Raw genomic sequence first — 11,691 nt, 5'->3', positions numbered from 1 at the left:
AGAGCACTGTAGTTTGAAGTGCCCCGGTAGAGGTGAAGTGAAGACCAACTTTGATTTGATGCATTGAGGAAAGGGAGGCAATAGATGGTGTGCATATGCAATTGGAGTGGTAGCAAGGGATAGGTGAGGGTAAGGTGTTGTTTGTTGTTTGCAAGGATGTCAGTTTGTGCTCAATCAACAATTCAATTTCAACTGATGGAAGTGTGAGCAGCGCTAGAGGCTCAATATGTTGCAATGAAGTTTAGTGTTTAGACAAAACGATAGGAAATCCTTTCGGGAGATAGGAAACAAATATTCTATTACTCGGTATAAAAAAAATATTCAAGAAACCTTTCAGATTTGTTGTGAGATCTCTCCTCCTTTGGCTTGGATCTTTTCTTGTGATTTATGAGTGGCCTAAGGCCACTGCTGTTATTAGTAATGATGGTATGTTGAATATTATTTGAATACCAGAAGTCCCTTAGCTTGGAGAGACAATTTGAAGTTTACACATTTTTAAGAAAAAAAAATAAAATAAAATTAAGTACATGCGAGAACTGCCTTATTTTAGGTGGTGGTGTTCAGTAGTGGCCTTTGACGCACTCCGTGTAGGCGTGGTGTGGTTTGAAGCCCAATATCTCAATGATTTCCACCACACCACTCTCAAAAAATTGACTACACGAATATCTTGTGGTCTCAACCATGCTACAGGGACTATACTCTCATAGTCCATTCTGGTACGTTGCAGGTATATGTGAGATCCTTAAATTTTTTTACTGTTGCAAACAACCTCCATTGCCGCTGTTCTGCTTCTCACCACTGCTCATATCCAGACAAGAACTTTCCATTACCATTCTGGTTCTCTCTCTCTGACCTCCATTGTCGTCCTGTTTCTCACCTCCATCGTCACTATCGATCATTTGCTCTGCAACTATCTCCATTGCCTATCTCTCAAAGGGAAGTTGAACTGGGATTACTACGGGAGCTTCATACAGATAAGTAGTTGCCCCTGTTCTTCCTTGGTTTTCATTGAGCATGTTCGTTCGATTTTATAGTTCAAAATAATTTATATTGAGCATGCTCGTTCATTTAGCTAATCCCTGTTGGACTATGTTTTGTTTGACCGTGTTTGTATCCTTCCTCTATTCTTATACGTTGAACTGAATCTCTGTTTCACATGAAAACTATGTAATATATTAAACGGCCTTCAAAAAAAAAAAAAATAAACAATAAATTAGTTATTATCACTAACCATGGACCGGTGCTGAATGAAATCGATATTAACCCAATTGACTAATAGCAATAAAACCACGATGGTAACAACTACAACTGATTTATTGGAGGAATCATATCTCTTGAACAAAGGCAATCGGGTATCTACCCCCAAAAACAAGTAAAAAAGAAAAATAAAAATCAAAACAAAAACACAAAGAAAAAGAAATATATAGTTACAGTTTCAGAGACAAGATCATGATTCTAAATTTGATTTATACGAAGAAATAGTCCGACACCTTGAAATTTTGTTTGAATGATAACCTGGTCAGTCACATGATTCCAAGGAAAATAGTAAATCCATCTGAAAAATCCCACATCTATAGGTCATTATATCTCTTCATCAAGCTCCACCGTCAAATCATGATGCCCAAAAATGGAGGCTGAAAGAACTATTTTGCGCTGTGGGAGCTTACTGATCTTATCTAACTCCTCCCCCGTCAGAGACCAATCGAAGATCTGGAGGTTTTCCTTCATCCTCTCCTTGCTAAAAGTCTTGAATACCATGCTCACCTCTTGCTCAAAAATCCATCTTAGAGAGACCTGCAAGTTGCGGAACAAGATACCTCCGGATCAATTAACTGGATCATAATACAGATGCCATATCAATGGTTTCAGAATGAACATTCAAATGTAAAATTTATTATGGTAGATGATGCACAGCACCTGAGCAGTTGTCTTCCCCCTAGCCTTAGCAATCTCTTCCAATACATTACACCCTACAACTCTGTTATCTCCCCATTTAGTTCCATTTGCACCCAAAGGAGAGTAGGCAGTGACATGGATCCCCTTTGCCTTGCAGTACTCTCTTAGTTTCTTCTGTTGCCAAAGTGGGTTCATCTCCACCTTCCCAAAATAAATAATATTCTTAGATGTCATTGATCACCATGCATGTTTTAACATCACCATCATCATGCTTACTTGGACAAGAATTGGCATCAGCCCTTTTAGCTGGTGTTCGACAAAGTGATTGGTATTGTTTTTGAAAACAAAAACAATTGCCACATCAGCAAAATTGTTTTGCTGACATGGCAGCTGCTTTTGTTTTCAAAAACAAAACCAACCATGAGAACTCCTTACTTTAAACCATACCAATTTTAAGGATAGTTTTTTTTCCCCCTAAAATCCCTTGCTATGAATAAAACATAAGATTAATTTGCTTGCTGTTTACTTCTTTAATAAAGTATTAAACATTTGAAGCTTTAGACAATGAGCATCATTTATGGAGAACTCCACTTAAGAACCAATTTTAAGGGAGAGGTTCATGGGTCAGAGGTTCACCTGGAGTCGAACTATGATTATATTCTGTTATAACATTTTTTTTTATCTTATTTTATATTATAGTGTAATGTAATATATTATATAATATTATATATCATATATAATATATTATATAAGATGCATAATTATATGATATATAATTATATACATAATAACATTATTTATATGCATACATTCAAAACAAATGATTATTTTCTTTTGTAGCATATATATATATATATATATATATATATATAAGTTAGTTTCAATTTTTTTTATAAATTAAGATTTGAGGCCTAAAAAGACTTCTTTTTTTTTTGCAAAAAATAGTGGAGAAAGGCACCTTTGGTTTCTTGGGAACACGTAGATCTTGAGAAGTTACCCAAGATAAAATAGTTCATCCCAATCATACATTTGAGCACAAAGTTATGGCCTTCAGAAGTTTTCATTTATGTGCTAAAAAATTTCAAAAAACTGGCCAGTTTTCTAAAACCTGGATCAGGTCAATGGTTTTCTGGTTCGACCATTTGGATCAGCGGTTTTGGCCAATTTTTTACCCAATGTGGCTTTGGGGGTATGGCTGAATTGTCCAGGGGCTCAGGTCTCGGTTCAGTGGTCCAATCGACCGGTCAAGTCCAGTTTTCTAAACACTGGTATGGACAGAAAATAATAGGGCTTATTAGTATTATTAATCACATTAATATGGGCTGGGATTATATCCTGCCTACACCGGGGTTGCGAGTTGTGGATTTGGGGAATGGACTACCCCGTTGTATAGCCCATGTAGCAAAATGAAAAACTTATAATGTTGTGTAAAAGGGCTAATTCATATCTCTAGCCTCCAACCATTGTTCATGGGGAAGTATTTATCATAAAATTCTTGTATTACGTTGAAATTTTCATTTTAAGGAATAATTTTTATAGGAAAATTTAAACTTTGAACAGCTAATTTAGCTTAGACAAGGCTCAAATGCAACGTATAAAGTTGACAGACAAAAAGAGTGGTGGATGCATGGTCAACCTGGAGTACTCCGTTTTTATGATGGGAAGTTTGAACCAATACATGGTTCCCTGTTGCAAAATTAAAGCAGATATACATTCTAGATAAATAACTTGTTGATGATCTAGTAGTTAGGGATGGTCACTCCGAATCAATCTAACAAAAGTGCATGATCAACACTGCATAATGAGAAAAAGCAACTCTAACCCTTGGAGCATGCTTCTCTCTTGATCCCTACCTCACTTAATACCATGCGATCTAATTTCGTTATTGAGTTTATTCAAATTATATTCATTTGTTATAACAATAAGGATACAATGAAGTAAATTGTGATTTGATCGTCCATTAGTGCCCAATATTTAACTAAATTGTTCAATAACTGCAAAGTTCCATTCAAACATATTTCATGCACCGACACCTAAACATCATGAAAATATACTAGTTAGGACACGTGCAATGCATAAATTTTGTTAAGTGAAATTGAAGTCAAAGGAGACCATGAAATTATGGAGAAGTATGGATTTGTCCAATACAGATTTTTGATTTTAACTGCTGAGTTATAAATATTCAAAAGGTCAATAATCTACATTTTATTTTATGCATCAAAACCCACCCGTAAATTAGCATCAACTCCGAGCTGGCACCTACCCCGACAGTATTTTGAACTTACAAATTCCAATCCTGGGCTGATTGGTCATTCTCCCATGAAATTAAAGAATAGATGTAATATGGGTCAAACTGATCCTGAGCTACCTAATACTGATGAGTGGATCAATTAGTATGATCGCTGGCTTAGGGGATGGGCTACCCCCATTAATGAAGCAAAAAAAAAAAAAAAAAAAAAAGAAGATCCAGGGTTGGTGTATTAACAATTTTGAAAGCTACTCATGCTCGGCCTGGCCTGCACCCCATGTCTAATAATTTTTATTTGGGCTTGGGACAAGAACAAGACCGTGTTAATTATAAAACTATGTTTTTTTTTTTTTTTATAAATTAAAGTTGTGTAACTTTAATTAATTATAAAAAATATATAATTTTTTTATCTACATATTAATATATTAATATATTGTACCATATATCTATATAAAATTTGTTATTTAAATATTATAAATAATATTTATTAATATGTATATAACTTCCAAGTCAAGCTTAAAGGTTATTTAATTTGGGCTCAGCCTGTATTATGTGTAGGCTTGGTGTAGACCTAAATTGGGCTTAACCTAGAAAAAAATAATTGCTTAAATGGCTAAACCCTGAAATTTGTAGGTTTGGTTGCGCTAGTCTAGGTCATAAATGAGCATGTAAGTGTCTATATAGATTTCTAGTTTGAGACCTGTTGGTGCGTGGGCTTTGTTAAATGATATTGAAACAAAAAAGAGCCCATATGTCCAACCCAAGCATAAACTTAAGTGTTATGCCCAAGCCCAACCTTCAAATTTGTGGGCCTGATGCAGGCCTAGGCTTGAGTCGGGCTGAAAAGATCACCTCTAAACAAAGTGTGTTTGATTTATTATTAATTTTTCAAAAAAAAAAGAAAAAAAAAACTGAATGAATTTTAAGCAATTTAATGGAGTAATTGAGAGGAGAAAAAGAATTAATAGAGAGAGTTAATGACATGATTAATGAAGAGAGATATTCTAAAATAGTTAAGGAAAAAGAGAAGAGAGGGTTAATGGTGAATTAATGAGGAGATATAAAAGTCTTACAGGTGACTGACTAATTAAGTTATTTAAAAAAATTCATAAAAACCACAAAATAGATAAAGAGTAGGGAAGAAAGGATAGGCATGGACATGGGGCAGCTAATTTGAACTATTTCATGTTTTTTATTTCAAAAAGTGTAGGGGAGAAAGGATAGGCATGGACATGGGGCAGCTAATTTGAACTATTTCATGTTTTTTATTTCAAAATCTCATGTATTTAGTTTAACGCCCATTGTCTATATAAAATGTTAGTATTTTCATTTCTTTATTTGGTAGATTCTTTATTTGATTTAACAAAGTTATCCCACTTCATCTAGAAAAACCAGGACACCATTTATTGTTTCATCTCAGATTCACTACTTATGCTTATATAATAAATTTGATTTGGGTTTATTTTTTTTAAATTTAAAAATCAGGTTAGGTTTAATTAGTGATTGACAACCTATTTCATCTAAGGTAAAATATTAAAACCTCCTCTTAAGTTTCTAACAATCATAATAACCTCTATGAGGTTTCACTTTAATGAAAACCTCCCTTGTACGTAGTTAGAGGTATAAATTGGGTCGTGATGCGGTATGACATGATTGTATAAGGCTTGGGGTTTTAGGTTGGGGGGCCATGCCACCACGGCTCGCACTATTGTACTGTGTGGCCCGTAGCTTGCAGGCTGGCACGGCCCAACCTGGCTCATATATATAAAATATTTATATATTTATATATAATATTATATAAATTATAATTATATAATAATATATGCTATATAATATATTAATAAAATAAACATTTATTTTCAATTTTATTTAACTATTGTATATATAAGCAATTATATACATCAAAATTCATATAAAATTAAAATTTTAAGTTTATTTTCAAATTTTTAAATAAATAGCTTTGGCCTGGTCCATGGCCTGGCCTGGCCCAAGGCTCGGCCCATAGATCAGCTTGGTCTGACCCACACACTGGTTATGCCGTGTCGGCCCAACATAACCCATTTTACACCTCTATTTGTAGTTTCACAAAAGCCTATAGTTACCTTCCTTCCATCTTTGTTTATGAAATTACCCTTAGAACTTATTAGGGCATTTCAATATAATTCAAAAAGCCGATTTGCCCTTCTAGACTTCACAAGGCCTAACATTTTCATCACAGAACAATTACTTTGTTCTTTTCAATTTGACTTGGTGAATTTTTTTAATTAAAAGTGGAAAGTTCTTTTGGGGTATTTTAGTAAATTTTTATCTGAATTGATAGATATAAGGATAAAATGAATATTTTTGAAAAAACTAATGCATTAGGCCAATGTTTTCCATCCAAGACATAACAAAAGGGAGGTCACTACATGTTTTTTCAATATTATAGGGGAAGTTTTTATGATCAAGGGAGGTCTTTATATTTTACCCTTCATCTAAAAATGGGATCCACACCATATAAACCCTTTATAATGATGTGGTTGATGAAGAGAGATAATCTAAAGGGATGTGAAAGAGAGAGAGAGAGAGAGAGAGAGAGAGAGAGAGAGAGAGAGAGAGAGAGAGAGAGAGAGAGAGAGAGAGAGAGAGTTAATGAGGAGATATGAGTTATTAGCTAGAGAGTTAATGTCATGATTAATGAAGAGAGATAATCTAAAGGAATTAACAAGAAAGAGAAGGGAAAATTAATGGAGAGTAAATGAAGAGAGATGAAAGCCTTAAAAATAAGGAATTGTCTAAAGCTCTCCATGAATTTTTAGCATTTCTCTTAAATTCACCACAACTTTTCAAAATGTCTAAAATACACAATGTCACTAACTTGATGTTAAACATACTAATGGGTGTTAATATATTACCATTTTAACCTTCATAGAAAAATTTAAAACATGTACAAAATAAATTAATGGGTGTTAATATATTACCATTTCAATATTTAGACATGAAAGAAAGGAAAAAGTTGAAAAATATTTTCAAATATAAAATACATAAAAAACATAGAAATTACAAAAAATATAAAAATTTATAGAAACTGCAAACAAAATTAAAAACTATTTTCAAATTATAGAAACTATAGAAATTGAAAACAAAATCAAAAAATAAAAGTTGTAGAAAAAACACAGAAATTACAAATAAATAACAAAAAATATAGGAAAATTTATAGATTGTAGAAAATAGAAAATGTAAAAAAACAGAAATTATAAAAAAATTGGAAATTATAATAAAACACTAAAAATGCAAAAAACAAGAAAATTGAAAACTGAAAAGACCATTTTTTTCCTCTAACTCGCAATTCAAAGGTAATTTCGTCATGAAAATTGTTATTTATGCTGACATGGACACCCTTGCCATTCAAGGGTAACTTTAAAAGCATCTGTACCATGGTTTTCAAAACCGAACTGAACCGGATGGTCAGACCGAAAAACTGGGAACTGGTCAAGTAACCGGTTTTGGTTTTTCCCAAAATCAGAAATTTGCCCAAAACCATTGATTTTGGTCAACAAACTGTTGACCCAGATGATTAACCGTTCAAACCGGTAACCGGACCCCTGACCGGTTCGGTCTCCGGGTAGTTTTTAAAAAGCATGATGTATACTATGCCCAGTTAAGTGCGGGAAAGTGACGACTTACTTGATTGACGGCGGGAGGGATTTTTGCAAAGGCGAGGATCTCATGGAGCTTCTTACAAGGGAAGTTGCTAACACCAATTGATTTTGTAAGGCCAAATGCCTGACACTGTTCCATACCTTCCCACACAGATTTGAGATCAAGTGGAAGGATATGCTCTTTCTGAATTATTGGCAATTGACGTACCTCTTGATTCAATCTTAAGGGCCAATGTATGAGGAAAAGATCAACGTACTCTAATTTGAGATTCCTGCATATACGCATACATACATACATACAAGATTAATTAAGAATATTAAGGCATGGATCGAGGAAGCACGTACGTAGTAGTGTTGTGATCATCATGAATTCATGAGATAAGACTGTTACGTACCCAAGACTCAATTTGAGGGCAGGAACAACGAGGTTGCGCTCGGCGAAGCTGCACCAAAGCTTGGTTGAGATGAAGAGCTCACTTCGGGATTTGATTAGCCCAAGGCGTAGGGCTTCTGCGATGGCTTCGCCAAGAGGTTTCTCCGACCGGTATGCAAAAGCAGTATCAAAGTGTCGATAACCAACCCTGATTGCATCAACCACTGCTGATTTTATGGTTTCATCGTCGACAGGGGGATATGCTGTAGTTCCCATGCCCACGATGGGCATGGCCTTGTCTCCTACAGCACTCAACGAAACCTCTGGAATAACATCTTCCATTTCCATCTCTCTCAGTCTCTCTACTCTCTAGATCTCTCTCTCTCTCTATGCTTTAATTATATGTGTTTTATCTACTTTATCTAAGCAATTAACACATATATAGACTTCAGATTCAGCGTTGGCCTATTATATTACATTGCGGTCTTTCTCTGCAGTTGAGGTTTGGAAAAATGACAAATTGTTAATTTAGTTTTGAAATTTTGACTCGTATAAGTCTATGACACTCTAATGGCTACGGATTCGGTGGAGCCGGATACTGTGCATCTGGACCCGAAGGGATGATGGATCTTCCTATCAGGTTACCGTTTACGTACCGGCTTCCCCTAAGAGAAAAACTCCCGTATGCTCTTGATTTCCCAATAATGTTCTGAGAATTAATGACGACTGGTTACAGAAAGCACTAATCAGGCACCAAAAAAGTAAAAACAAAAACCAAGAATCAATCGTTGGCCACTCATGTGAAGATTGTTTGATTGATGGCACTAATGGTTTGTGATATCTCATAATTATAAAAACCTCTCCTGAGTTTTCACCTTAATAAAATCATACAAAATATGCAAAAAGCGAATTCGGATCTGCTCCTCACACCAGATTTTATATCACGTTTCAGTGTGCATCCGAAACATTTCCCCACAAATAAAAATTTCCAATTATGGAGATGTTTCATATGCACCACTGAAAAGCATATCTGAACTCGTAAAAAGCTTCATTTCCTTGCTTTTCCTGACAAAAAAAGATGGTGCCATGCATTAAATTAATACTTTAAAATGCCACTTTTACCCATCATATATGCATATATAGTTGGAGAAGGATTGGGCCTAGTCCAAAAAATAAAAAAATATCAACTTTTGGGCCTAAGCCCAGCCCATGAATAGAAAATCTAAGGCCAGCTTATGTAAAATTGTGGGTTTGACTAGTTTGGGCTCAGGTTCGACCAATTTAAGTTGCAACCCTAATTTTGTAAATTTGCACTAGCACAAATGCATGGGAGTGCAAATGTCAAAAATACAAATTGTTGTCTAATTTTATTTTGGATTTTACTTTGCTTTGCTTTATGTCTTAATTTATTTTATTTGTACTGCAATCAAACAAAATAAGCTAGAATTTGAAACAAAAATAGGTCAGAATTTACATTCAAATTATTTACACTGTCATGATTTTGCATGAGTGCAAGTTTATTTGCATTGCAGCCAAATGCAACATAAGGACAAATGATTAAATAGCAGAGTAAAGAAAAGGCAAGGTGGTTAAAAACTCCAACATCACAAAAACCTTATAGGTTTATTGTTAAACTTTTATAAATTAATAAAAATATTGATTTTATCACGGTTTTAAAACCGTTATCAACCCGGATGATCAGACGATTTAACCCAAAAACTGGCCAAGGTACCAATTCCGTTTCAGCCCCAAACCGTTAATTTCCCAAAAATTATTGAAGTGGTTAATGATCTAAGGTGGTCGAACCATCTACCTGTTTGACCAATTCCGACTATTATTGATAAAAAAATGGAAGTAGGAAACCGTGACAATTTCTCTTTTGACATTCTGGATGTTGTTGGTCATAAATTCCAAAGAAAATCGCTTTCAGTCCAAAAGCAGCAACCCCCAATTAAATGTGAACACACCATTAGTTGGAGAATAAATATGGTGATCAGTTGATTTGATGTTGAATTTATTAATTACAGAATAGGAAAATGGCTTTATTAAACGAGAACAATGTGAGCAATCCCAGATTAATAAATGTGAACAACCATTAATTGGAATAAATCTGCTGATGAATTGATTTGGAGTTTACATCTGCGCCCCACTAGCGGGTTCCCACAACGTTTCATATCACATTCCCGTCGTGGAATAAATCTATTAGTTTGGGTGTCATCCTTTCTGTTGGGACAGAACCGCCATTGTTTCTTGTCGGAGCTGTCTCTATAACTGGAGATGGTGGTGTCAGGTGGCGGTGGCAGGTAGCCGTTTGAAGTGCGCCTGTCAAGCGTCAGATCCCAAGTCAGTCAGGTGCGCCGCCCCTAGAGGTGAAGTGCTGGAGTGGTGAGCGAGGTGAAGTCTTGAGTTTGGAGGTATGTCCTGAACTGCCATAGGGCAGGCCAGTTCAGAGAGGCGTGTCCCGAGCTGCCATAGGGCAGGCCAGTTCAGAGAGGTGTGTCCCGAACTACCATAAGGCAGGCCAGTTCAGAGAGGTGTGTCCCGAATTGCCATAGGGCAGGCCAGTTCGGGTTTGGCTCGGGGCCTAGGGGAGAGTTCGGGCTCCCAGTAGTGAGTTCGGACTGTTGGTAGGTAGTTCGGACCGCTGGTTCCTTCGCGCCTTAGGCGCGCTGTTGTGCTGAGTTGTTGCCTTTTGCCACGTGTTGCGTAATTACGAGGTCGGGCCAAATCTTCCTTCATCAATTGCCCCACACTCCTCGTGCTAAGGGTCTTGCCTTGGCGCTAGGAGTTCGTGAGATGGTAGGTGGATTTGTCCCGTACTTTGAATCTTGATAGCGCGAGGTGCGTTGACAGGGTCCTTCGGGTTTCTCGAGCACCAAAAAGGCTAGAGACGCGCCTACCTGCTTACGAATGCTGATAGACGTGGCGGTGCGTGCTTATTTCAAATTTCAGAAAAGCGCACCGCTGGGAGACGTGACAGCGAGTCTTTTCAATTTTGAAAATATGCACCGCTACCATTTCAAAAGGAGAGGAGACGTGCGCTGGTCATTATGTCAGTTGTGTGTGGCGTTTTGTTAGTTTCAGAAAAATGTGCACCGGCGTTTCGTCAGTTTCAGAAAGACGTGTACCAATCACGTCTCGGTCTTAGGGGACGTGCGGTCAGCGCGAATGCGGGCTGTCGGATTTGGCTCTGATCTGTATTGTTGGTTCTCGGTTACTGTGGGTATAAATAGTAGGGGACCCCAGTCGCTTTGTCACTTCTGCGTTTTGCTTCTTGAGCTCGCGTCCAAGTTTCAGCTTGCGTCCAGGCCTTTCAGCTCACGTCTAGGCTTTTTAGTTTGCCTTCAAGGTTTTTTGCTTGTTCCAGTTTCCGGAGTCTGTTCAAACCTTTTTTTGGGTGAGTACTTTCCTAGAATCCACATTTTCTCCTTGATGTCTAGCTTGGATAGCTCAGATGGTTCTTCAAGTGGGTCTGGTGTAGGTTCTACGAACCGAGTTGCATCCCCCGATGGCCTTAGCGAACCTGAGGTGGA

At 36.5% G+C, this 11,691-nt stretch overlaps 1 protein-coding gene across 1 annotated transcript; it reads right to left on the bottom strand.

Moving 5' to 3' along the window:
- Positions 1–1,303: 1,303 nt before the first annotated feature.
- Positions 1,304–8,524, bottom strand: LOC148864043 (D-galacturonate reductase-like). Its single transcript, XM_088981486.1, has 4 exons — positions 8,181–8,524; positions 7,811–8,057; positions 1,918–2,097; positions 1,304–1,794 (listed from the first exon to the last, which is right to left on the bottom strand). Exons 1-4 carry the CDS (start codon positions 8,504–8,506, stop codon positions 1,582–1,584), a joined length of 966 nt encoding a protein of 321 aa, XP_088837612.1. The 5' UTR covers positions 8,507–8,524; the 3' UTR covers positions 1,304–1,581.
- Positions 8,525–11,691: the final 3,167 nt, after the last annotated feature.

The sequence above is a fragment of the Nelumbo lutea genome, chromosome 3 (assembly GCF_056320005.1).
Source record: "Nelumbo lutea isolate HS-2025 chromosome 3, American lotus-T2T, whole genome shotgun sequence".
NCBI classification, from domain to species: Eukaryota; Viridiplantae; Streptophyta; class Magnoliopsida; order Proteales; family Nelumbonaceae; genus Nelumbo; species Nelumbo lutea.
This window is presented reverse-complemented; position numbering and strand designations above follow the sequence as displayed.